Genomic DNA, 27,754 nt, shown 5'->3' on the forward strand with positions numbered 1-27,754 from the left:
ATTGTTTATTATCATTGTATTTCTTGTTTTTATTATTATAGACATAAAACAACACACACAGTTCTCATGAAGAAGATTAGTTAGGTGTTTTTTTTCTCAATAATGTTCTTATTTTTTCCACTGTTCTGAAGGGGAGAAGTGATTTCAAACTCTTTATTTTTCAGGTGCTTTTACAATAACAAGAAACTGCTCTACATTATAACTGAATTCTGTTGTTTAACATATTAACTTACTTATTAAAGTCATTAAAAAGGAGAGGAGACAAGGAGAAGCAAAGTACATGAGGCTGAGCTGGAGGGGGAAAGTGCTAAAAATGGCTGCAACTCAATTTGTACACAGTATTTACAACACTGGATTATCTGACTGCAGCTCCGTGTTTATACTGTAGGCCATCACTGTCATCTAGTGGCCGACTGCAGCACCTCAGCGGCATAAAAACAAACTGAGCCTCTTTATTTCACTGAACTTTATTTTCCTTTTCCATCGTCTGAAATAACCTCACAGTTTGTACAAATACAATGTTTTCCTCCTCAGAAGTGCGTAATTTGCAGTCACTCAAATCGACATCCAGAAGGTGTTGGAATGACTTTTGACACGGCGAATACTGCACAGGAAGTGATGATGCTCTACTCAGTGTTAACACGCTTTAGGTGGGCTACAGACAGTGTGTGTGTGTGTGTGTGTGTGTGTGTGTGTGTGTGTGTGTGTGTGTGTGCATGCCTACGTTTTAGTGCATGGATTGTTTGGATCGTTGCATTTTGGTGCAGCTATTGCCATCAGGTTACAATGTGGATAAACATGATATATGTCACATGGAACTTGCATATTGGACACCTAACCCCTACAGATTTCCACCTGAGAACAAATCAACACACTCAGTGTTCATGTAGATCTTCCTAGATTTGTCAAAGCGCACAAAGTAAAACTGTTTGAAGGAGGAGAGCACAGGTATTGCTGCTGCAGGTACAAAGTTAGTGAGCAGAAAGTGGAAGCTTTAAATCGCTGTGTGATATTAATGACAGCACAAGCAGGAGGCAGTGCAGCACAGGTGATGAACGGTGCTGCTTTAGCTCAGGAACACAACTACAGTATGTTCAGGAGTCCAAATCGCAGCTGTCCTACAAGAAGTGGTACAGGATCTCTCATGTATAAAGTGATGTTTGAATGGATGTGAATAAACAAAAAATAGGTCTTTAGTCAAAATCATGCAGTTGCATTCACTGCCATTTATACAGCACGAAAATCTTAACAACAGTACACACCGATACAACTGATACACACTGTGCTGTTTGTGCAAAGTTAAAGGGAAAATCCATCAAAAGAGAACTCACATGTGCAGTTTCAAAATACTGGACGGTAAAGACTTTAAACAAAGGAAGCTGTGACATCACATGAGCATTTTTGGGGTTGGCTCGATGGACTCATATACATTTGTTTGAGATATTACCAATACTGGACAAAGGAAAACTTGAATGCAGAGGCTACACTGACCTACAAAGGCAGACAGCAGTCACTACAGAAGTATGTAGGAGTATTTCATACGGATTAAATGTATCTCTATTTTGCACGGTGTCTGTCTGTCTGTCTTCTATTAATACGTAGGCCTACATTTGAACGATATAAACATTAATCTGTAATCAGATTTAAATACGAGGTTTATCAGTATCTTAACAACTCCAAATCCCATGAATTCCACTAGAGCAGTGGTTCTCAAACAGGAATCCAGGGACCCCAAGAGGTCCCTCAGGGAGTTGTAGTGGGTCCCCAGAAAAATGGGAAATAGTTTATTTTCACTTTGTAATTCACTATAGAAGTGAGCCAGATGAAAGCAAAGGCCATAAGAGTCACACAAAAGTGGTTGAGAGTCAAAAGCTTACTGATATTATGATACTGAGACTTATCTCATGTGTCAAGTGTCTAGGAGAGCTATGGTGGTTGACAGGAAAGTGCGAATGGCCCTATTTAGAGCCAGTGTTTGATTTGTCTGTTCTGGGCTACTGTAGAAACAACATGGCAGAAATTTGGAGCATTAGTTAGCCCCTTTTCTAACAAGCTATGCCAACATGGTTGGTAGCAATGGATGCCTTAGGTTGTCTAGTTTCACATATAATATAGTAGTATCAGCCTCCAATTATTTTTGCCCGTCGTCTGTTTAGAGTGTAGCAAAAGGAGTCAACAGAAATGTTTGTGGACAGTTTTATGACATAAAAATGTTTTATATGTTAAGGTGGATATCAAAAAGTAGGACTCCAGTCTCAGCTCAGATTCTACCTAATAGCCTATGTAATTACACTTTTGCTTTGGAGGGCATTGTGGCCCTCACAGTTACTGGATCTCTTACTGGAGCTTGTTAGACAGTGCTCCCCACCAGGCGCCAGATTAACCTGCTAAAGAGGCCCAGCTGTATGAGCTTTAATTTGTCACCCATCTGTACATCCAAAGCAGCTTGATTTGAACGCAGAGCTTTTAGCTATGAATGGCAAAATGTCCTCATAGTCTAAAAAACACTCCACGACTGCTGTCAGAGTCCTGTGACTGCCAGCATGTCTCAAGATGACATCACCAGTACAAACTGTCTCTCTGCTGTTCAGCTTAAGGGGAAATTGGCTCAAATTCACACTAGAACCAGAGCTGCATGATGTTATAGAAATAACATATGTGAATTCTATGTTTGGGATGGACTTTCCCTTTAAGACCATACGAAGCTGTTCAAGCTCCCAGACTTCGTCCACCTGATACATCAAAGCCACTATTTCACAATATCCGATGGATCTGACATGCTGGTAAAATCATGATTGTACATGAGAATCATCAGAAAGGCATACGGCGCTGTCAGCACATCAGGTCCTCTATCTGACAAATAACATCTCTTCATGTGCTTTTCATTCTACAACAAAGTCTGCGTCCTTTACAGTGAGGATGCACCCAATCTCTAGTGTTCCTATTTCCACCACAAACTGAACAAATACACATCTTTGTGATTGTCGTCCTCACACACACCCCGAGCTTCCAGACAACCGACAAATAATAAAGATTTTGAATTCAAACCACTTGTATCTGACTGTGTTACAGCATGCAAGCTTCAAACAATGTGTGTTTTCACTTGAGAAAGCTGTCATTTCAGTCAGCGCAAAGGGGTGAAGCTGGCACTTTTGTGGCCCCTGGCTTTGGAGCTGGGGCCAGCGTCCGGAGAGGTAGGGGAAAGAGGGACATCAAAGGAAGGGTTGGTAATATGCAAAGCCACTCGTTTGCTTTTCTTTGATCGAGTCTTGGTGTGACGCGGTGGAGAGGTATCGCCTTGGGAGCTAGTCGTGTGGCGCGCCCCGCAGCTTGTGGAGAGCTCCGGTGAGGGGTCAGGGTTCACCACCTCCGGGCAGGTATGAGCTGTCTGGGGTTTCCCCTGAGGACACGAGGTGGACAGGATCGGAGGGAGGGTGGCCGACTCCAGCAGACCTTTAGTTCCTTGTGTGCACTGGGGAGGCACGAGAAAGAGAAGAGAGACGAGACGTGATGAGATGAGCCGGTGAAGTTAGCAGGGTGAACAGCAGGGTGTTATAACACTTGAGTGAACGCAGCAACAGCTGTGCAAGATGAATCACAGACAAGCTAGGAGTGCAAGCAGGCCACATGAGGGGTCGGAAGCAGGAGATTGCAAATGTTTCATGCCAGAGATCTGCATGGGGATGGACATTAGACCTAGGGAATCATATGAAGAACATCTGAAAAACGAGTCATTGCAATCAGTTAAAAAAAAAAAGAGCTGAGAGTTGTAGTCTTGTCTCTTTCTAGCTTTGTTTTGGCCTGTCATTGCTTAATGCTCCACTATGTTCACTAGCTAGTCACTAACTTTGTTTTAGTGCCGGTCGGCTCTGGGTAGATAGTGTACACAGCGGGTTTATCAGAGCTTTTTGACAGAAGACAACTGCCTGCTGTGAGTTGATGTGATGGCAGTAAGGATGTGGTCCATAAATCCAAAACAATGATCTAAAAGAGGTTAAAATGCTGCATAGGGCCGAGGGGAACTGCAGAGTTGGTGATAATTCTCTACAGGTTTGTCACTATGAGCCGCGCAACGTTTTTTGTTTCATTGTTAACATAAAAATCAGGATTACTGCTGCTTTAAACACCTACATTTAAAATGTCCTCAGCCTTGAAGCCACAATAGAGTCAGAGTGTGAATAATGGATGAACGTCAAGAGCAAAAAGCCTTGGGGGCATTTCTTATTCAAATTTAAAACATTAACTGTTAATCAAGGTTCACTATGCCCCGTGTAGAAAGCTCTGTAACACCCCACTTTAGAAGACAAAGAAGCTTTGATTCCAGGTCAGTCCAGGCGGGCTGTCAGCATGTCCCCAAAGATAAGGACACATTTCATCAGCACTTTCTAATTTATGCTTCCCCGTATTACCTTATATAGTGCTGCTTAAAATGTAATGGTTTATTCCTCACAGTTCAGTTCATCATCTTAGAGAAACAGTTCACCACAAAATAAAAAATGCACATTTAATCTTATGTTGCAGTCACACCAGGCGCAAATAAAACAATTTGCATTACATGTAATCGACGTAGACGAATTGGCGAAATGGCACGACGTGAAGCGGCACAAATGAACCAAGTAGCGTGATTTCACATCATACACTTATTCACAGAAGTTTGAAAAATCTGAACTTAAGCGATTGATTCGCGCCAGTGACTCATGATGCTGAGGACATACCGGCAGAAGTTCATTAATCGATTCAGCAGTTTCACGCCTGTACAATGCGAGCTATTCGCACCTATGAAGTGAGTCATCACAAAATATTCAACACAAATGCAACACGAAAAATTCCCATTGTCTTTGGTGTGAACACAACATTATCTGTAGCGCTATTTATCAGTCTAGACTGTGAGTCGACGACATGGCCCTCAAAAGCTCAGTGGTGTTAGGTGAGCTAGCAGTACATGCACGCTTCCGTTAGTGTTGTGTTGTTCACAAACGAATCGTTCACAAGAACAAATCTGTTGAGTGAACATACTGAACTGAATCACTTCCGGAACTGATTCATTCAATTCTCTGTTCAGTTGAGTTTAGCAGCGAGCGTGCAGGCCGGGAGTGGAACTGCCGATTCGGTCCGTGCGAACGATGAATTACTCGCGAGTCACGAGGCAGCCAGGGTGCAGGGAGGGACTGCCTACTGCGTGATGAATCACTCGGTGAACGAATCACTTGGTGAACAAATCACTCAGTGAACGACGTAACCCCGATCCCTGAGTGATTCAAATCATTTCTTCTCAGCGATACACTTTCATAGGGACCGTTTTCTCCAAGCTAACGGCTAATGTAGCCAGGAGTCAAGCCACATGAACACAATCACACACCTCCCCGTTGTTTTAACAGACTTAGTCTCCAGATAAACAAACTTAAAACGTTAGGCTGGCCAGTAATGAGACGCAACAGCAGCAACGGAGAGAGACTGAGTCGGACTACGGTGTACACAGTCAGGGCTTCTCCCGCCAAGCAGTGAACGAATTTTTTTAATGAACTGATTCTAGTGATTCAGTCACATCTAAAGAACACCACTAGCCCATCACTAGCTTCTGTCACCTACAGTTGGCGAGTGTAGTTTGGTGGAAAGAAAATGGTTCCTAGATGAAACTACTCACAACAAGATCTGTGGATTATCTTCAGTAACCAGGTCATGATTTCTGCAAAGAGACATTACTGTTGAATTTTTAAATGTTTTTGGCACTTTGAGCTGAACGCCATTGAGTTCCATTATATTTTAGAGAGGGCAGACATCTCTACAGCCGATATCTCCAACACTCAGCAAATCAAAGCAAAATAATCTAGACTGATAAATGGCACTGCAAGTAAGACGATATATATAACTGTCCCTTCAATAAAATATTAGTCGGGAGCGTCCTCCTAGTTAAAATATCCTTTTCATGTCCAACCGGAAAAAACTTAAGTGCAGTGCACCTTTGAGGATTTTTATTTCCTGGCAGTTCTGTGGCATGAAAAAGGTCAAAATAGATACTGCTGACACTATAGTGGCTTAAGTCGTACCTATGCATTATGAATACATTTTACATACAGTACACTGTCTTGTGTTAAATTATGCACTCTGCATTCGTCATGGCATCGTATTACTAAAGCCATGCAGGAGTTCAGCAGCCAGCCGAAGAGCACATGCAGACAGCAGTGGGCGTGGAGATTCTGCGCTTGTTTTCCCTTCTCTAAACAGGCTTACCAAGCTCAAGCTTCACTTTTTCCTGCACTAACTGTGGCTAATCAGCCAGTGCAGACCAGAGCAAAGTCCAGACATTTCTCCTCCTTGTGTTGGTGGCGGGACACAGGCACAGAGACAGACCACACAGAACACCAGGTTAGGACTGGATGAAGAGACACACGGGGAGCATACTGACGCTGGGACTGTTTGCTGCGAGCTTTCCTTCCCTTGGAAAATACACTTATACTCCAGTATGGAAATTGGGAGGGTGGACAAACAATACAATGAAAAATGAGAACACACAGATGATGAATTGCATGAACAAAAATGCATGTTTTATTATATTTACATTTAAAAATAGATGTAAAAAATCAGGATGAATAAATCAAGACATAAAGGCATGGAGGGAAACAATGCGGATCGGCTTGATGTGTCACAATTTGGCACTTTGACCTTCTATATGCAAACAAATAAGACTGTAAATATGAGACGGGAGAAAGTGAACCAACACAGAATAAAAAACAAAGTGTTGGCGCAGAAAAAGCTTCCTCACAGCTTCGCCGGTGTATCAACTGAATTCAAAAGACTATTTTTAAACACTCATCAAACCCGACAACAAAATTCATTTCAGACTAGACACACTACGGCTTCAACTGGCTCTCAGTTTGCTCCATACACAAATAAAAAAAAGGTTCACTTTGAGTCGATTCACTCGGTACAACACAGATACTATAGGATATCACGCCCCTCCTGACCTACCTAAAGATACCGCTATTCATAGTACATGTGTTGTACCTTGTTCCTCTCCTTCAGCGAACAGAAGTTATAGTCATAACATTTTGTTTTATGGCTGTCCTGTTATTTTGGTGTAAACATAAAAGAGCTGTTTGTCTTCCAAAATGCCAAACAGCAGCTGCTCTGCCGCTCGATATGAGAGTACTGTGGTTCAGACTGCAACTCTATCTGAACCACAGTCTTGTAAACAAAAGTTGCTGTACAACTTTCCAGGTTTCTTTTATAATGCACGCCGCCAGAGAGAACAAGAAAGAAGGACGCTCTGGAAACAGCTCCTGCTCTCCTCGTCCCTCATAAACCACCCTGAGTCAACATACTGCATGTGACAAACGTGATAAAAATAACAAACATATAGTAAACGGTATCCCTGTTGCTTATTTTAAAGGAACAAAGAATTCCATAAGCTTGACTTGTTCATTTCCATGACATAAACATAACTGAACTGTGCACAAGTGCATGAACCGCCCGCAGCAGGTGTCTAAACTCATCAGACTAACAAAGCCAACAGCCAACCACACAATACTAATAGTATAGCTTTGTTTAAAACAAGCTTATGTGCTTTTTTTGCCCCCGTGTGAGATGAAAGAATAGATACCACTCTCATTTCTGCACCTTAATAAAGCTGTAGCCAGCAGCCGGTTAGCTTAGCCTAGCATAAAGACTTGCAATAGGGAGCTATCCTGGCTCTGTCCAAAAGGAAAATGAAATCACAGGCAATAAAATGCACTCAAGCTCAATTCAGCACACTCAGAGGTTTTGCTGCTACAGCCTTACTTTGTCGAGTAAGACCAGGAGCCTATGGAGGCTAATGTTAGCAGATCATAAGGGATATTGCTGCAGAATTAACATTACTGAGTCAGTCTGCCTTCTCAATTTAAGCAACTGTTACACTGCTTTGCTATTACAGCATATTAATGCCATGCTCTCACTGGATGTGGAAGCACCCTGATATGTCACACGAGCAGTCACCCTAACTGTTCACACCAGACGCACATGTCTCTGCGCTGGTCAGAAACTATTCTGCTGCTTTGCTTTTTTGTAATCACACATAGAGGTCTGTCTGCTCATGTGTGTGAATGTGTGTGTCTGCTCGTCTTTCTCACTCTCTGAGACACAATTTACAAATGTGTGGAATAAGTAAGCATGGGAGACATATTCTCCAATTTATTATATCCTTGATATTGTTCATAAAAGATTGTCAGTGTTTTCTTTGCAGATTTGCTCGTGCTCACATTAAAAGTACACCAAGTGTCATAACTATTTCTGCAGATTGCAAGCAGGTCCCAGAGCTCAACACTGTGGCCAGAGTGAACAGCCTAATTGGTAAACAGGGACGCCAAAAGACAAATCGCTGTGCTCCGAGGCACTTCTGAGTCTAGTGTGAACCCTGCAGGCCCTATGGCTGCTGTTGAGCAAAAGTTAACAGGCTAGCTTTAACAGAGAGACATGAGATTGATATTGATCTTCTCATCTCACTCTCTGAAAGGACAGAACGAAGAACTAATTCAAATGATGCCAGCGTGCACCATAAATCTTCTACGTCAACAAAAATAACAAAAAGCCCTCTGTTTTCATTCCTTTGAGGTTCATCCTAACTGATAATCACTGTGTAAAAACTGTATACTGGGTTATTTTCTCAGACAGTTACAATAAAAATCTCATACCCAACCCTTCCTCTGACTGTTGTGTAAATACAGTATAAGTAGAAATTAACCCATACATAACAGTCAACAACAGGCAGCAGACAGATGCTGGGTTGGAGCTACAGCAGGCAACAAGGCTTCTGTCAGGCAGAGGAAGAGTTTTGGTGGGAGTAGGGGAGGGCAGGCACAGGAGAGTGGGATTCCTGCAAGCCATAAGCCAGCTTGGAAGGTCCTCCTACCACGTTTATCTCGCTTTTAGTGGCCACAGTGGGCAGTTCGATGTCCGCACCGGCTGTCTGGGCAGATTCGTCTGCGGGCAGAAAACCTCGTCTGTCAATCAAGCTGAAAAAGACAGAAGCAAGGAAGATTTGAGTCGTCTGGCGTGCATGTTCCTCTTCTATTTCATGTGTCCTTAATGATGAAAGCTGATGGAAAAAAGGCATTTTTCACAATTTGAGAACCTGGTTTTGGGTAAGTATGTGAGATTTAAGACTAACCTGGGTGGCAATGGTCCACAGAGCACAGAACAACAGTTGATAAAGATGTTTCTATGACTGTACGGGTTGGTGACTCCTTCTCCACTCTTCCCCGACCAGGAGCCTTTGATCTGATACAGACAAGATATACATTTGTTTAGATTTTTGATTGAGAATTTCTGCAAGATGATCTGAGTTCAGACCAAAGATTCGCGATGAGATGAGCTGAAATATGCAACTACGTTCTGCAACTTTTTATACTTGCAAAGAAAGGCTTATCCATTATTACTTGACACAGTTTTCATGTGCATTTCATGAAACAACTATTACAAATTGTCTTAATTCTGTCCCACAAGACACCAAGCAAATCCCTGTCACAACTCTGCAATTGTAGTGTAACAACTTCCAGCACTCACATCTTCATTGGTGGTCAGGTTGGAAGCAACCAGGTATGTATGGAAGCCTGAGAGGCCCAAGATGGACCAAACTGAGAAGAAACATATCACCAGCTCCACTGCGGTGAAAGGTTGAGTCAAGGAGAGCGTCAGTATATTTGTAGAGAGAGAAACAAAGCAGACTCACTGACAGAAATCTTAACGCATTTGTGATTTAAAGGATATCTGCCTGGACTCTCTTGTAGAGCAAACACCAGGCCTTTGCCACCCTGAGCCCCTGAAAGAGAGGTAAAAAACAACACTGACACAAGGCCTTTAAAGAGAAGAAGTTCCTGTAGTAGTAACCTGCTCTAATGTGGTAAACCCCGCCCGTCTGGCGAGACAAAGCGAGACAAAACAAACACTTAGAGTTTACTGACAGGTGCTGTTTGAGCCAGGTGTGTTGGCAGTTATTATCAGTAAGATTCTGACTGTTTTTCAACCATAAAACACCTGTGAACCAGAGCAAAAACACGTACTTAGTGCCAGATGTGTGGTCACACAGCCGAAGATGAACGCCGTCAGGAAGGAGAGCGACACGATGAAGGTGTAGAAGAAACGGTAGTTGCGTTTTCCCACACAGTTCCCCACCCAAGGGCAGTGATGGTCGAATCGCTCTGAGAGAGAAACACATACATAAATAAATGAGAGTGCAACCACTGGCATTTTGATTTAAATGTAATTTTAGGAATACTACAGTTTAGGAAGTAAGCTGATATGTCATTCTAGTGAGTCCAGCCTGAGTGAGAGTAACGGGACCGTGTTCACTGTGGCCCCATAAGGCCTCGATCCATTATTTATCATGTGTAAATGTCAGCGTGTCAGTGTGCGTCCACAGCTCACCCACACAGTTGTCACACAGGCTGCAGTGAGAGGTGCGCGGAGGCCGGAACATCTTGCAGGTGAAGCAGTATTTCAGCTTCACCACCTGCTGGTTGATGAGGACTTCCTTGGTGCGTGGTGGAGGCCGATAGCTGGTGTTTCCAGTGTTGTCTGCAGAGGAGCGGACAGGAAAGAGAAACAACAGCACAACATTAATCTGATTCACTGATCAATCAATCTCAGATCGAGTCTTGACTTTTGTTATGGTACATATTAATATCTTCTCCTGCTATGAAATGCCAAAATATCTGCTGTAAAAAGGGTTACACTGTGTAATAAGTCTTCCTACATACTAGTTATGTGCAGAATCTACATTGTTCTTGGTTGCCGAGAGATGCCGTAGAGACGTCTGCCTTTTTCTTTCTACCAAACTATCACTGCCAACTGTATAACGACGCAGAAGGAAGAGTGCATCTACTGCTAGCTCACCTAGCACAAATGAGCTAGCTAACGTTAAAGCTCAGCCTGGGAGGACCACATTAATGTTGTCATCTTTCGTTGTCATGAGCACGAGCCTCTAGTCCGTAAGTAGATGAATGCTTTCTTCTGTTGGGTGATACAGTTTGGTAGAAAGAAAATAGTTCCTACATGAAACTGCTCACAACAAGGTCTGTGGATTATCTTGAGTAACCGGGTCATGATTTCTGTAAAGAGGCATTGTTGTTGAGTTTTTCAAATGTATTTTTTGGCACTTTGAGCTGAGGGCCAGCTAGTTCTATTATATTTGAGAAAAGGCAGACATCTCTACAGCAGATATCTCCAACGCTAAACAACTCACACCAAAATAATCTAGACTGATAAACAGCACTAAAGGTAAGAGGAAAAATATGTATATTTGATTTTGGGGTGAACTGTCCCTTTAAAGCAACAGGAAGTGACAGGTGAATTGACACATGCACATTAAGCAGCTACTGTGTAGTGTCCACATTGCGGAACAAACTGATTCAGCAGCACTTTCAAAGCTTTTTTTTAACTATTTTTAGTTTTATTTATGCACTTTACTTTCTCACTTCTCCATTGTCAACATCATACCTACTCAAAACCTGCTTTAAATTAGAATGAAATTGGGACAGAGCTCTAGTTTATACTGCAGACTGATCAGTGATTACATTCAGCCGAAGAATAAGAGAGGACTGAGCATTTCCTAAAAGACGGGCTGATAGGTAAATAAATGTCAGAATTTCTGTTTCAAAAATAGCTGGAACAACAGCAGCACAGTTGGGTAATATGAACATCTTACATCATCACAGCCTAAGCTTTGGTCATGAGTAGGAGTTAACTAGGTGCACATGAGCCAACTTTAGACACGGAGGTCATTATACTGAGGTACACCATATGAACAGGAAAGATACTGTTGGCAAGACTTAAAACTGTCAGTGAACATAACTGATGGACAGAACTGTGGTGGGAAAATGGACAGATTGAGAGAAAGTAAATCCTCCAGGCTAAACTTTAGAAGTCAACAGGACACATTATCCTACAAAAACTGCACTAATGGCTGCCAATGTGACATTCATTACACCGAGTCATGGCAACTGAGTCTTTTCAAGAAATCTTCTTAGGATTTGTCATCATTAAAACGATCTGGCAACAGAATGAGTGTTCATTACAATGTGCCTTATGTTTCAGAGTTAAATAGCTGACACTAGCAGAACAATGCCTTCAATTTGAGACATGGATTGTGCTCTGATGCTAAACCATGTGTAAGCTCTAATGAGAGTGAAGTGTGACATAATTGAATGCCACTGAGCAGAGAGAGTAGCTCATAAAGAGAGTGGAGCTTAAGCTATTTGAGGTTAGAGATAGCATTTCCTTTTGAAGGTATGAGGGACATATGGAGAGTCCTAGTGCCAATGGTGGTCTAAATTCAGTCCCGTAAAGTGGCAGGATAACCCCTCGGGGAGAAAATAGTGATACAATGCAGGAATTGTCAAGTGAAACAGTATTGCCAGCAAACGTGAAAGCTAACCCCAGACTGGTGCATCCAAGATTTTCATTGCTTCCTTTTGGATGCGTGCCGCTTACCATCTGGCACCTGGTTGCTTCCTTTTTTATTAAAGTCGTGATTTCACCTGCATGTTGCATCCTGAAAGTCCTGAAAGTCCTGAACATAGCGAAATAGGAGGAAAATAAGAAAATACCGGCAGGAGGCAGGGTCTCTGTAGATTAATACACCGCCACATACTTCTTGTGGGTTATAAATGACTTTTGTATGAGTCTATACATTGTTTTTTTAGGAAAATTCTGCATAGCACACCTCTAAAAACTGTAATAATCATATGATATTGGATATCAAAGTCAAAAGCACTTTATGCAACCATATAGTTCTGACTGAGTTGGCCCTTACCAATCTGCTTTTCAGTGTCTGCTGCCTCATCTGGCGTCGCTCTGGGCAGAATGCCAGGGTCAGTGAAGCTGGTCTGGAGCAGGGTGATGAGCACGAACACAAAGAGGCCTCCTCCAATAACAGGTATGCAGCTGGTCAGGTGTTGGACCAGGAAGGGACAGCTGTGAAATGGGGCAGTGACAGAAAGAGAGTAAATTACTAAGACATGCTGACCAGATCAGAGGCTGCGAAAAGATAGACACAAAGCCCTGTCTCATATACTGGGCCTACTTTTTCACCCAGCGGGGGACCTAGTTGTAATTAACATTCGGTGGCTTTAATCACCGTCTGAAATCCACAGAGATGGAGCACACTTCTCACTGTAATGTGAGAAAGAGGGTCAACTGCATATGAGCACTATCATGTCTCATTAACAGCTGCAAAGATAAATGAAAATATACATATGATATTCACACATTGTAAGGCCAAAGTAAATGGAAACCCTTACCAGACTGCATTAAGAAATCTGCCATTTTTAATTTGAATTGCCTGTAAGTACCTAAATTGCTAGTTTAAGGGAAAAGTAATGACATTTTATGAATCATAAGAGCCTGCTCCACTGTTCGGCGAATATCTATCACACCAGACAGGAGTTAATTCAATTAAGTGACTATTTATAGAGCTAGTTTATCTCATATTTCTGTGCTGTTGGGGAATCTGAGATGTACTGATGTTTGTCCTTTAGACGTCACAGATCGTGGACCTGATATGAAACATGAACTCACTCAAATATAAAGAATAATCCACTTGTGATGAGAATAAGGCCCAGGGTTAGGGGTAGGACCCCAGTCTGTCGGGCCGCTATGATCCGTCCATCGCAGTAGAAGCGATTCTTCCCGGGGAAAACTTCCCATTTCCTCCTGGGTCTCTTCGGCTCCTCTCTCCTGTCACCGTCGTGTCCCTGGTGAGGCGGAGGGGTCGGGGTGGGCGTCGGAAGTGCCTGGGGGTCGATTTGTTGATACTCGCAGCTTTTCATGGTTTATAATGAAGTTTGGGTGCTCTGTCCCATTTGGCCAGCGGTGGACAGCATCACCGACGCCCGTGTTTGAGGCGGTTGGAGGATGCAAATGTCGTCAATCCACGGAGACAACAAGCTAATCCTACACCGTGGATGTCCTGTTGTAAAGAACAGCCCGTGCTTGAAATCACATCCCTGTAACTCCCCATGCTTCTTCGCTTATTCCTCTTTAAGTCTATTTCCAGAAAGTCTTCGGCTTTGACCCACTGGTCATCGTTAGCTTGTTAGCTGAGCCATTCACACGAGCCAACTGAGCCAGCTGCGGACTGTTTAACATCAGTAAACCCAAAATACCGTTACCGCTGCTAGCTTGTTAGCTCGCTCGTCTTCCACATGTTAGCATACCTTTAAGATTATCTCCAAAGCTGCTATATGCGTAAATTAACAAGAGCGATAAAACTTCGTAATTACTGAATGAATATTAATCTCATAACAAGAGTCCCCACACCTTCGTGACTAGTGTTAGTTAGCTACGCTGTCATACACCGAGTCGTCCGGTCAAACGGTTGTCAACGTTAACACAAAGGAAAGGTGCATTTCCGGTTAAAGTCCTTTCAAAATATATATTGTATGAAAGCATTCAATTTTAGGCAGCCTATGATTATGATAAAGGCAGTCATAAGAAAATACATATCCACAGAAGTTATGGAAATATTCCACGCGCTTTCCTTGTTTAATTTTTCCCCATAAATGTCAAAAATTGCCAAAGCGTAGACCTACTACATCCGGTAAATTGGCGGCCATTTTGGGTGACTTGACTAATGTTAAGCAAGCAAGGAAAAGCTGCGGAGCTCAGATCCGTTGCAAGTCGGACCCATCCCTCCCAGTGCATCTGGGAAAACACGTCAAACTAATGTTCAGGTCTTATATGACAAGTCTCCGAGCTTCATACACTGAGGAGCAACATCAAATGAAAGCATCTCTAAGGGCATCCTTCATCCACAATATGACCGTTTGCAGTGTTGGACAAGTTACTCTCAAAATGTCGTTATTACACATTACTAAACTAAGCACAAAAAGTAAGGGAATTTGTGTTTGGTAGACTATTTCTTTGTTGTAACAATGCTTCTTGGCAATGAATCTTATACTGTTGGAAAGTCTGTGTATTTCCCTTTTAAATGGTGCCACATTTGTAGGCTACAGAACATGGATTTGTGGGATGAGCAGCAGAGCTGAGTATGTGGGTTGCACCCATGAAAAATTTGCCAAATCTGCTCTGCTGATGCCAAACAGCGTTTTTTTTGTTGCTGGTGACTCTTGTTTGGTGTTGTTTGATGGATTGGACGATTGAAGTCTGAAGAAACAAGACATAGGCCTATTGGCAATTTAACGATTTATTCATTTAATAAACAGGAGCCTCATAACGTTTTGGTTTTAGTGAAAATGCATATCAGTGATTCATTTGTAACACATTTCAGCATGTAAATACAAAATTAAATTTATAATTATTGTTATGACCTCCAGCATGATTTGGGGCAGTTTGCAGCCAAGTGTGAAGCAGTTGGGATGAGAGTCAGCACCTCCAAATCTGAGGTTGTGGTTCTCTGCAGGAAACTTGTGGATTGCCCCCTCTGGGTTGGGAGAGAGTTACTGCCTCAAGCAAGGGAGTTCAAATATCTCGGGGTCTTGTTCACAAATGAGGGAAGAATGGAGCGTGAGATGGATCGATGGTTTGGTGCAGCTTCTGCAGTTGTGGTGAAGAGGGAACTGAGCTGGAAGGCAAAGCTCATCTGGAGGAAGCTCAGAGTAGAGCCGCTGTTCCTTCGCATCAAAAGGGGTCAGTTGAGGTGGTTCGGGCATCTGAACAGGATGCCTCCTGGGTGCTTCCTGCTGGAGGTGTTTCAGGCACGTCCCACTGGTAGGAGGCCCCGGGGCAGATGTGGAACACGCTGGAAGGATTACATATTTCATCTGGCCTGGGAACACCTTGGGGTGCCCCAGGAGGAGCTGGAAAGTGTTGCTGGAGAGAGGATGGATGGATGCAATTATTGTTATTTAATAGGGGAGGTATCTCCATAAGCCATTTTTGGCTTCTAACCTCTCCTGTAATATGTTTAAACTTTTTAATATTTTCTTTCTGTCTTTTCTATACACACTGACCTAGAAAAGGTTATTAATGCTTTTGTATTCTCGTGCCTCGACTACTGTTATCAGTAAATCTTCAGTAGCTCGGCTTCAACTAGTACAGAATGCTGCAGCTCCAATTTTAACTGGGACAAATCGAAGGTCACATATCACCCCAATTCTATCCTCGCTCCACTGGCTGCCACTTAACTTCAGAATTGATTCCAAGATTATTTTAATATCTTAAAGCTCAACATGGTTTAGCCCCAGTTATGTAGCTGAGTTTCTGACGTCCAGTGCTCCAAGTCGTGACCTGAGATCCTCAAGCCTACCCTCACTAGTCACTAAAGGTGACCAGGCTTTTGCCATCAAGGCCTGAGACTCTGGAATTCTCTGCCTGAGTAGATTAGGCTGGCTAGCACATTACCCATTTTTAAATCATTGCCTTAAACATTTTTATAGGGAAGATTTCCCTTTTAATGCCTGATTTGTACTTTTGATTTGCAACTTTTGTGTTTTATTTCCTTTTGTTCTATTTTTGCCTCGTACACACTTCTTTTCTCAGCGCTTAACTTTTTTTTTAATATATTGTAATATTAGTGTCGTCTTAATTTCATGCTCTTTGTGCAGCACTTTCTAACCTTGTTTAGACAAGCGCTATACCAAAAAATATTGTTTATTGTAGGCTCTATTTACAAAAACTAAACTAAACTAAATAATCCTACACTCTGGACATTAAATACATAAGTTAGTATCATGGTTATGTAGTTTTTAAACAGTACTTTGCCTTAGAAATCATTGCATTGTTTGCTCTTCTTCATGCAGACAGAACTCGGCATTGCACCGGAAATAATGCCAAAATAAAGGTCTGTAAATGTTAACCGTTGGTTTTAGGTGCAGGAGATTTATCTCACCGTGTAAATGTTTTATATGATGGTGACCCCCTTGGTTGATTGCTACATGATTTACATGCCTTTGCGATTTAATTTCACCGTTGTAAATACGTAAAATACACAATTACACGGTAAAATCGGAGTAACATTTAACTCGCTTTTTATTTTGTAAGCATTAACCGGAAGTCCAGCCTCCCGTTGTAGCTACCTGGAGCTTTTCCTCCACCTTGACGCTCAGGTACGGGTTTAGTCGAAAACTTTACTGAAACTGACATTTTCGAGCGGAGATAATATATGGGACGTTGAAAATGGATTAAAAACTGTCATGTTTGATGTAAGGGGACGAAAACAACATTAATTCGGAAGTAGGTTGGCGGACGCACCGTGTACACTGTGAGTAATGTTTACTAAGTCCTCTAATGGAGGAAAGAGCCGCGATGACAAGTCGCCATGAAAGTGAAAATATTTTTTTATACACGACAGAGCTTGTGGCTTCATGTGTGTCAAACGGCAGCCTGACATTGAAGTTAAGAATAATTAATTGTAGATGAAATACATGTGGGGAAAAAACTGTAAAATATTGCTTTCAGTTCAGTTGTTTGTTCATTAGCTGTGGCTAATAACTGCATGATTACTGTAAACATCCGTCTCAACACATACGCCAGACTCTATTTGAGAATGTGGCCATTTTAAGATTTTTATGGTCTGGATTAATATTTGTACCTGGTAAAAACATAACTGAAGTTAACTTAAGAGTCATATGAGATTTGTCTCCAATACGGCATGCGTGCGACCTTCAAACAGGTGCATGATCAGCCTGTATCAAAAAAGAAAAACAAAATATGCAGGGCTGCTGTAATATAGTCAAGCAATCAAGGGTGACATTAAATGCCAAGATTTTTAAATTGAATTTGGTGTGCCTTGATTCAGATTCACAGTGTAAACACAGGAGTTTGAATGCAGCAGTTTGCTGTTTTTATAATATATATAACATTTCAGTGTAATATTTTTGTCCTCATTTAATAGTTGTAATGAATCAATTCAAATCAATTCAAATTACAGTAAAACAAGTCAACTAACATAATATGGTAACAGCAGTGGAGAGGAAATACATGTAATAATAACAGCATGATATGATTACTGTAAGCATTCCTCATTCCTCATCACACGCCGTCCTGTCACACCAGGAACTATTTGAGAATATGGCCACTTAAAGGGGAAGTTCCGTTTTTTACAACCTGGACCTTATTTCTGGCATTAAATACGGTTGTTTACTCACCCAGATTAGTTTGGTGTCATTTGGAGCCCTTCGGAAGATATTTAGATCCGCGAGAGCCGCGTACATCCATATAGTGGGAATGATCGGGGCACCGATAATGAGGCTCTGAATAACACATCATCTGCTGCGAAACTCGTTCATTTCACCAATATGTTTTTATGAATCGCTAGAGTTGCTTATCGTCATCATCATCCGGGTCATTTATACTGACCTACTAATGTCTGACCTGGATGATGTCATCAGAGGCAGGCAATTCGTAAAGACAATCCTCTTTACCACCGAAATGTTCACCTTTCTGTTTCTCACTTTTTGTCACTGATCACTATGTAATAATAAATTGACGTTTTGCATAAGAAGTGCCTCTGCTTTTTGTGCAGTGTGCGGGCCGTTCTACACAAGTGATGAGAAGAAACTAAAGAAATGTAAATTCTCATAGTTATTTACTTATCAAGCAAACAAATTCAAGGAAAATAAACAATTTATGTGTGTGTGTAGGCTACTTACTCAATCGAAAGTTGCCCGTTCGGTCCTGCAGGCTTTGGCTGGGTCTTCCAGTTTACTTTCAGGACACGAAAAAAAGTCTCTACAACAGCACGGTTGATCATAGAAGTGAAATTCTCTGTAGTTGTGGAACAGTAATTTCTGGAGACATCCAGACGTGTATCTCCTGGCCTCAAATCCCACTCGGAGTAACAAAGGCATTCCTCCTCTGTTGGCTTAGTGGAACATTGTCCACAAGAACGCCACCAGTTAGCATCTATTCTCGGACGTGCAGCGGTTTGTTGTTCTCTGGCCAGCTGTTCCTCTCTCTGCCTCCGCATCCTCCTTTCAAAGAGCTCCTCATCCGTATACTCTGGCTCAAAATGGTAAGGACGTCCATCATATTCAAAGTCGTCATCCACAACCTCAAAATCTGACAAATATTCAGCCATGTTTCAAAAAACTAACAGTAGCAAATTCCAGCTGTAAACAGAGCCGTGCTGTGGGTGTGCGGCGGCGCGCGCGGCCCACGTGGATGACCACATCCAGGTCAGACGTTAGTAGGTCAGTATAAATGACCCGGATGATGATGACAAGCAACTCTAGCGATTCATAAAAACATATTGGTGAAATGAACGAGTTTCGCGGCAGATAATGTGTTCTTTAGAGCCTCATTGTCGGTGCCCCGATCATTCCCACTATATGGATGTACGCGGCTCTCACGGATCTAAATATCTTCCGAAGGACTCCAGATGACACCAAACTTATCTGGGTGAGTAAACAACCATATTTAATGCCAGAAATAAGGTCCAGGTTGTAAAAAACGGAACTTCCCCTTTAAAGCTTTTTATGCTTTGGATTTATACCTGGTAAAAACATAACTGAATATATATGCAAAACATAAGAGAAACAACATAACAAACCTCCAGAACATGCACAAACAAATGAGTGAAAAGGATAAAACAGAAACCTTAAGGACAATCAAAGGCCTTAGAAAACATGTTGGTCGTCAGCTTAGATTTAAACGTGTCCACAGAGCGGGAGCACTTTATTGAAAAGGGTCACCTGTTCCAAAGCTTTGGGGAGGCTGCTGCTAATGCACAATCGCCCTTCCGCCTTTGCCTTTGTACAGAGCATTACAGTAATCCACACGAGAGGAAATCCGGGTATTCGTGACTGTCTTCAGGTCATCAAACGGGAGGATCAGTTTGAGTTTGGGAATATGAAACATACAGGTTCAGTTTTAGAAATCCCCCATGGCATCATACAGTGAATAGTTAATTGTGCGTCTCCAGAGAACCAGTTGGGCTACTTTACCTGCCACCTGGGGATAGTAGTTTCACATTTGTTTTGGAGAAAAATGCCCTCAGGTGGATTTAAGTTATTTTAGATTTGATAACTGGTTTTTAATGATGCCACTGTAACACCATCTTACCGTTCAGTTATACCTCATTTAACTGTATTTTCCTTCATGCTTGTTCAGACCTTGGAGGCAGGAAGTCATGTCCGCCGGCGGCACTGGCAGTCTGAGACGCAGCTCAGGGCATGGCAGCAACAGGCATGCACCCAGCCAGAGCAGCAGCCAGAGGTCGTCATATGAGGAGCGCTGTGTGGACCCAGTGGAAGACAGGCTCCCGACCCCAGAGCCAAAACCAGTCCACAAAGCTAACCTGAAAGATGCTAATGGAAAGGAGTCTGAGACCATTGGCTTCATTCCTGGCTCAGCTGACCCTCCCTCAACGACACAAACCTGCAATCCCTGTGCTCCTCCAAGCAGCTGTAGGACCTTTGTGTGCAGCGTGCTCACCTGTGGCCTGTATAGGGTCTGCCAGCGTTCCATCCTTGCCCCATGCCTGGCGCCAAACGAGAGCTCCCCAGACGAACCAGAGAAGGTGAGCCTCCAATCTGTGACCCCAGGAGACAACAAAGAAGAGGACGGCACAGACTGGCTCGGGGATGTCCGCATTGCTGGAGTCATAGTTGACAGTCCAAGAGAGTGTTTAGTTGCTGAACCCAAATCTACACCATATGTGCCCCCATCTGTGTCTCGAACACAGCCCAGCCATCCATCCCTGCATGAGTCTATGGGGTTTGATGACTGGGAGGATGGCGAGGAGGACGTGGACTCTCTGATCACTAAGAAGCTGCTGGAGCTCTACTCTGAATATCAGATTGAAGAGTTGGTCAGGTGCACCTCAGACTCTGTGTTTCTGAAGAAGAGCAAGGCCATCAACCAGCTCATCAACTCACTGGCAGAGGAGCACAAAATGGACGAGCAGGAGGCAGAGTGTCGGCTGGTGCGAGGCATCATCCGCATCAGCACTCGGAAGAGTACAAAGAAGAGGCCGCACGTCTCCAGGATGGACAGGACGCTGTCGGACAGCGGGAATGAGACAATGAGGGATAGCGATACCTTTTCATTTAGCAACAACAGTAAGTTGTTTTTCTCATCTTAACTCCAAATATTTCAGCATTGCCTTTGATCCCAGAATTGCTTTTCAGCCAACAAGTAACCATCACTCTCTTTTGTTTCCTAAAGATGACTACAAATCAAATCCAAACATCCAAATATCAGAACTGACCTCCTCTGACAAGTGTGCCAGAGAGATGTGGAGGACCAATGGAGGTAAGAAATCTGTCTTTATTACTGGTACACTCATGTACTTCATACTCTTGTTTTTAATGAAAATGGCATGTGCAATGGTAGATTGAATAGTGGGTCATACACTTATTTTATTTCCAGTAATTTTGTCAGTGACCTTGAACAAAGTTTTGTTTTCCATAACCTTTGCTGTTACAGCAGGGGAAGTCTGACATGCATGTGTGTGCCAACAGTGGCTGCCCACATAGTGCTGACCGAGCATTGTGTACCAGAGTTTGACTTCCTGATAAATTCTGTTTCAGTTTTTAACATCCATTTATTTCTGGTGAGACAAAGATATATCAAAAATATTTGTCCGATGTCGCAGTATAATAAACGTGTTAGATAGCATGTCTCTATATGCAGGGCTGTAGCCTGAATTTTAAAACCAATAATAAAGTACTGAGTCTCCCAAATGCACCCTGATGTCTAGATTTGTTTTTTTTTTATTTTCATATTTAATTTATTCAGTATATCACATAAAATTCTTTTAAAACTCCATGACCCCAAACAAAGGTCTGAGTCAGTGGTCCTCAAACTTTTTCTGTCAAACCAGAAAAGAAATAAAAGTCTTACTCTCTGCACATACATCAAATTAAACTGGCCCAAGCTGTCAGAGGTTTTAGACACAGAATACAGAAATCTCTCTCGCTATAGTGACTATAGGGAACATGAGAGAAGGATTGGCTTTGTCATGTTTCAGGTATGACTGAAATCTTTGCTGGACATCCCCTGTTCTTCTTCCCTGTCAAACATTTGCATACCTGGTTTTTGATTGCCCGTCAAGCATCAGAGTAACCTTGTATGGTTTTTGTTTCCTCAGGAATCAGTTGGTTTTTTTTGGCCACTTTTTTATCCTTTAGTCATGTGTGCACTAGATGGTGGCTTGGTCTGCATATTTGTGTCAGAACCCGAGCCCGAGAGAGTAGTAACCGGGCCTGGACCAAGTCTGACACACGTTCTACTTCTTATGTTCGAACCATACCCAAGCCTGATGCAGTTAATGTGTTGTAATTGAAGCACTGAGTTTGTCCCTGTCACAATGTTGTTATTACAATGTTCAGCTTGCCTGTATGCCTTAAATATCTATATTACCTAATATAGGTAGGTATATATCTAATACCACCTTAGATATTGAGTCTTACTATTGCTGTGTAGGGCTGCAACTAACGATTATTTTCATTGTCGACTAATCTGTCGATTATTTCTTCGATAAGTCGACTAATCATTTTATCGAATAATGTGTTAAAATGTTGTTAAATGTCGGTCTGTCTCTCCCAAACCCAAAAATTATGTCATCTAATGTCTTGTTTCGTACTCACGCCAAAGGGTTTTAGTTCGCCGTCATGGGAGAGTGTGTAAAGCTGCCAATATTTGAATGTAAAAAAGTATAGTACTTTTTTATGAAAAATGACTCAAACCGATTAATCGTCTACTAAAATAGTCATAGATTATTTTAATAGTCAATTAGTCATTGATTATTCGTTGCAGCCCTATTGCCGTGTGTCAAGTCTTCATCTCCACAGACTCTTCTTGAACTGTAAACGCTGTTAACTAAACCATCATGGTTTATTTGGAGTTATTGTGGAGGAAGGTATTCCCAGTATTGCTTAAGTCCCATTTGCTGCGTCTACTGCTGCTGCTGCTAGCTGGAGAGGCCAGAATGTCCCGAGCAGGTACACCAAACTTCAGGTAACATTAGGTGATGAAATGTTTTGTTTTACCTCCTCCATCATTAGCTAGCTAACATTAACTTACATGAATATTTACCAAAAACTGCACTTGAGGCCGCCTCAAACAGTCAGTCAGTCACCACACACCCCCGTGTTAAAATGCCCAACTTTTTAGCAGAAATTAACATGTGTACAGCCTGGTCCAAAAAACAGTTTTGGTCTCTGTAGCTAATTTACCCGTTCATGACAACTGTATGGGAGTGAAGTTGCAAGAGGGGAGTGCTAGCAGCGTACATGTTTGGCCCAAGTCTGAAAATGATCTCCTGATTTTCATAATCTTTCCAACGTATTTTTACCTCTTGAAATTAGAATATCCTAGACATGAGTGCTTAATGATTTCTGGTTCTCTGGCACTGTAAATAGGGTGAGCAGAATTAATGCTTAGTTCCCTCTCCAGATCAACGCTGAGGAATGACCTTGTTTTTCCTTGTCTTTTTTAAAGGTCACACTTCCAGTTCTCAGACAGCCTACTTGCCCTCTCACTCAGAGACTAATTCTTCAGGTGTCCCACTGATTCGCACCTCTGTGAGAACATGAATCCTGCTCCACGCTGGTGATCTATGCTTGAATTATTTGTCATGCTGTGTCCACAAGGTCACATATGGGACGGTGAAAGGCGACACTACTTGCACAGGAGTCTCTGGCTGAGCCAAGCTCTTTGTAGAGACCATGGCTTTGCCGTGGAAAAAGAAAATGTGAAAATTCACATTGTCTGAAGGACTTCAGTGAACTCAGGGCTCTGTGTGTAGATATTTATGCTTGATGAATATTGTGTGTGTATTGGAAGGATGGCTTGGTGGAGAGCTTACCCTGCAGGCAGATATCAACAGCAGCTCTTTATGGCTCTTATTGTATCTCGATTAACCGTCCCCTCGTCCTTGAAGGAGAACTGAGTTGTGTTCATGAAACCTGATTTATTTTTGGCTGGTCAGGTGATTCTGCTGTTTTTATGCAAAGGATGTGTGGATTAGGTTAGTTAGGTTTTTTTGGCACATTTCATAATGTCATTGTCATAGATTTGATTTTAAACTGATTTGTGTGATTTAAAACTGTATAGAACGCTATGTATCATATTGACAGTCAGTGATTCTTGATGAATGATCAGAAATGTCTCATTTATGTAAGAGGCATAGTGGCATCAGTGTGAAAGGATGAAGTAACTATATTTGGCTAGAAGAAAATCCTGAGTTTGTACGTGTGCCTGGTAGTATACTAGAAATAAGAATGAAGTCTGTCCAAAGAACAGTTTGACATTTTGGAATATTCGCTTATTTGCGGAGAGTTAAACACTGCAGCTCAGCATAAAGACTGGAAACACGAGGAAACAGCTAGCCTGTTCCTGTTGCTATGCGAAGCTCAACACGTTATGTTTTGTTTGTTTATTCGACTCAGAAACCAAAGGGTAAAAACTACAAGCTGTGGGTTTTTCAGAGAGTTATTCACTGGACTGTCTTTCGGCCACAATTTGTCAGTTTTACAGTTTGGTTTCTATCAGCAGAGGTGTGGACTCAAGTCACATAACTTGGACTCGAGCAAGACTTGAGTCACAAATTTCATTACTTTAGACTCGACTCGTGACTTGACTTGGTGTTGAGCCTTCTGACTTAAAAATACTCAAAGTCATCAATTGTTTAAACCAATATGACATCATCTAGAGAGTTGAGATGCAACTTGTTTAAACAAATAATTAATTCATTTTCTGTAACAGTTTATCCAGTTAGGGGTCGTGGGGGGCTGGAGCCTATCCCAGCTGACACTGAGCGAGAGGCGGGGTACACCCTGGACAGGTCACCAGACTATCACAGGGCTGACACAAACGCCCCTTTTACACTTCCAGATTTTCTGCGAATGTTGGGCCGTTTTGCCAGCAAGCTGCGAGTGTTTAGACACACAGAGCGGGATTGGCGAGTTGATCCGAGGTGCCCAATTTTCCACCTCGTAGGGTACACATATTGGCGGAACCCTGTTAATTTAAAAAGACTGAAGCAGCCTTCCACAACGGGAGGGGCTGTTGATGATTTGTGGGAGGAGCTGTTGATGACGCCACACATGTGAGCCACTGGCGGTGGATTAACAGGAAACAGCTGATAGCAGGAATTAGCGAGCAGCTAGTAGCAAGAGGGAAACACAAACCTGACAGACACTGTAAAGATGAGCAACTGGGGAGACAAGGAATTGCGCGCCCTCCTTGTCCTCGCAAACGAAGAGGCCATTAACCGTCAGATGACAGGGACGAAGAACGGGCCGACTTACAAGAGAATCGCCGAAGGACTGACCAGCCATGGCTTCCCTACCATGTCACTGTTTACGTCACAAGCTGAGCGACACGTTTTGTTACTTGCTCACGCCCCCCATTGCCCCGAAAAAGGCACATTATGTATGAACAAAAGTAGGCAGGCGGCATTTTGCTGCACGCCCTGATTTTGTTTTTATACTGCCAATGCTGAAAGAAGACTGATTGGGCTTTCCTGCAAATTTGCACAATTCCTGTTTAAAAGGGCTATAGAGTCACCAATTAACCTGCATGTCTTTGGACAGTAGGAGGAAGCCGGAGTACCTGGAGAAAAACCCACGCTGACACGGGGAGAACATGCAAACTCCGCACAGACTTGATTCTGGACTTGTCTGTCCTGACTTGGGACTTGAGTAATATGACTTGAGACTTACAAAACAATGACTTGGTCCCACCCTTGCTTATTATAAATTCTATATAATATGTTAATACATGAGCTTTGAAGGTCTTGATGGGAGTATGTTGTTACCTGTAGACAGGGTCATGCTAGCTGTTTCCAGTCTTTATGCTAAGCTAAGCTAAGCTAAGCTAAGATAAGCTAATCAGCTGGTGGCAGTAGCTTCATATTTAACACACAGATATGAAAGTTGGGTTCTTATGGAAAGAAAGAAAGTAAATCTGTTTTTGTCCCCTGAGAAAGGTGAGCAGGAGGCTACAGTAAACATAAGTGGACCTTGAGTTAAGATTTTTCTTGCGTGTCAAAATTTTGTTGTTGTTTTTTTCTGTTGTGACGTTTGTGATGTTCATACAGTGTGGAGTGTAATCTCACTTTTTCTTTGAAGCAGATAATTGTTAGTGTAATAACATGAAGCTGATATGAAGCAGAAAGCTTTGGTGTTTGATAGTTGCTGTTTGTGGCCGTTCTGTCTGCTACTCACATCTCAGATTGCGAGACGTTATGAGAGCTGGTGTGAAGCTAGTCTTCGGGTTATATCATGCACTATAACTATTAATTTATTCGTGTCATTATCCAAAGCGTACGAATGAAGTAAATGTCTGTTTTCTAACCCCAACATGCAGGCTGTGTTTGCTCCTGGGTGCTGATGGGAATTTGATCAGCTGGTTTAATATGGTTTAATTGCCCAGAGTACAATCTTGTCACCCAGGATCTGTCCTGTTGTGCCTTATTTTAATTCTAAGTAGGTAAATGACGCAGTAGTGTGTAAGGAGCATCAGGTGGTTCTGATAAAATGGTGTGAAACTGGCTGCTGTGGTTTTTAATCAAAAGGCAGAAAGTGCATCTAGACTATAAAGTGATTAACGTATCAGTGTCATTAAAACTGTACCTTTCCTATTATACTACTTATTTCACTAAACTGGTTTAATTGAATGCTGAAGCTATTGTTTTCATTTGCACATTAGATTTTCTCTGAAGGTTTCCTAAATTCCAAAGCGTAATGCTTGGGCCTCTCACCATGGTGTGGTACTCTGCAATATGTTGGCAGGTTCTTATCTTGACCGTAACGCATCTTTAAGTTGATGTCTCACTGTAAAAGCAATAAATAAATGAAGTGAAACAAAAAGGAAGTGTCTGTTTCTTGTTTGCAACGTTTGGCCACACGAGGGAGTCAGAGTATGCATCTTTTTTTTATCACCTCCACCTCCAGAGTCAGGAAACAGGCATCACTGCAGACCCCAGTTTCTTTCCACAGGCCGTCACTATGATGTCAGAAATAATCCCTGTGCAAAAACCCTTTAACACCAAACACCCACTTTATGGACCTTCTGATATGAATTTTTGTGGATTTTTTATGGACTTCCTAATATGAATTTTCAGCACATGCACTTTATAACTGTACAGGCATTGGTGCAATAGAATTTCACTAACTATATAATGTTGTCCCCAGCTCAGCTACACTGTCAGCTCTGTCATTATCATGTCTTGTTGTTGTTATGCCATGCCTTATTCTCCTCTGTTATACTTCTACTTGCTTTGATGTCCTTCCCTTTCTCTTCTCTTTCTCTCCCTGAACACCTACCTGCCAATGGGACAAGGGATGGAAATTAGCCGCTTGGCTACAATCTCTTACATATTTACATTGATAATGTTCATTAATATGTTCTGTCCCATTTTTTAAAAATAAACAAATAAAATTAAAAAAAAAAAAACAGTATATATTTTATAATTTAAATTAAAACTCCAAAGGTATCTGTCAAACGAGATTCAAGCTTCATCTATCCATCTAAGTTAATAAGCAGCCTGTTACATTTATCATTCTATATTTAGTCCAGCACCGTTGCTGTTGTTGACACATATTTTGTGTATACAAATATATATACGTTTTTATATACTGAGAAAAATATATAATTAAATTACAGTTACTCATCAAAATGTTGGTGATTACACAGGGGTTACGTTCAAATATATTCTTTTCAGTAAAAAGTTTATATGTTAAATAAAATGTTTTAATATCTGGACATTTTTCAGCTTTATTGCCCAGTTAAATTTTGTTAGAAGGAAAATCAAATTCGTTTGATGACGTAATTTACCTGTAAGATAACCTACATTACATTTTTGTCAGGGTAA

The 27,754-nt window shown here is 42.0% G+C and overlaps 2 protein-coding genes across 3 annotated transcripts; one reads left to right on the forward strand and one right to left on the reverse strand.

Annotated features, from left to right (window-relative positions):
* Positions 1-451: 451 nt before the first annotated feature.
* zdhhc18b (zDHHC palmitoyltransferase 18b) lies at positions 452-14,331 on the reverse strand. The gene is made up of 9 exons (XM_033637542.2): positions 13,552-14,331; positions 12,788-12,948; positions 10,402-10,551; positions 10,038-10,175; positions 9,745-9,796; positions 9,541-9,643; positions 9,146-9,255; positions 8,888-8,990; positions 452-3,472 (listed from the first exon to the last, which is right to left on the reverse strand). Exons 1-9 carry the CDS (start codon positions 13,800-13,802, stop codon positions 3,125-3,127), a joined length of 1,416 nt encoding a protein of 471 aa, XP_033493433.1. The 5' UTR covers positions 13,803-14,331; the 3' UTR covers positions 452-3,124.
* A 2,654-nt stretch (positions 14,332-16,985) lies between these two features.
* Positions 16,986-26,750, forward strand: kdf1b (keratinocyte differentiation factor 1b). 2 transcript variants are annotated; one of them, XM_033636558.2, is made up of 4 exons: positions 16,986-17,194; positions 20,044-20,993; positions 21,100-21,186; positions 23,377-26,750. In XM_033636558.2, exons 2-4 carry the CDS (start codon positions 20,063-20,065, stop codon positions 23,469-23,471), a joined length of 1,113 nt encoding a protein of 370 aa, XP_033492449.2. In that variant the 5' UTR covers positions 16,986-17,194; positions 20,044-20,062; the 3' UTR covers positions 23,472-26,750. The 2 variants fall into 2 exon arrangements, with proteins under 2 accessions (XP_033492449.2, XP_033492450.2); XM_033636559.2 differs by having other exon boundaries at positions 16,993-17,039.
* The last annotated feature ends 1,004 nt before the right edge of the window (positions 26,751-27,754 follow it).

The sequence above is a fragment of the Epinephelus lanceolatus genome, chromosome 16 (assembly GCF_041903045.1).
Source record: "Epinephelus lanceolatus isolate andai-2023 chromosome 16, ASM4190304v1, whole genome shotgun sequence".
NCBI lineage: Eukaryota > Metazoa > Chordata > Actinopteri > Perciformes > Serranidae > Epinephelus > Epinephelus lanceolatus.

Excerpts from the sequence above, each read along its gene's own strand:
- zdhhc18b (XM_033637542.2), bottom strand. The coding sequence starts at position 13,802 with ATGAAAAGCTGCGAGTATCAACAAATCGACCCCCAGGCACTTCCGACG. Across the intron at positions 10,552-12,787 it reads AGACACTGAAAAGCAGATTG|ACAACACTGGAAACACCAGC; the intron begins GTAAGGGCCAAC and ends GCTCCTCTGCAG. Across the intron at positions 9,644-9,744 it reads CTACAAGAGAGTCCAGGCAG|CGCAGTGGAGCTGGTGATAT; the intron begins ATATCCTTTAAA and ends TCAACCTTTCAC.
- kdf1b (XM_033636558.2), top strand. The coding sequence starts at position 20,063 with ATGTCCGCCGGCGGCACTGGCAGTCTGAGACGCAGCTCAGGGCATGGC. Across the intron at positions 20,994-21,099 it reads CTTTTCATTTAGCAACAACA|ATGACTACAAATCAAATCCA; the intron begins GTAAGTTGTTTT and ends TGTTTCCTAAAG. Across the intron at positions 21,187-23,376 it reads GATGTGGAGGACCAATGGAG|GTCACACTTCCAGTTCTCAG; the intron begins GTAAGAAATCTG and ends TCTTTTTTAAAG.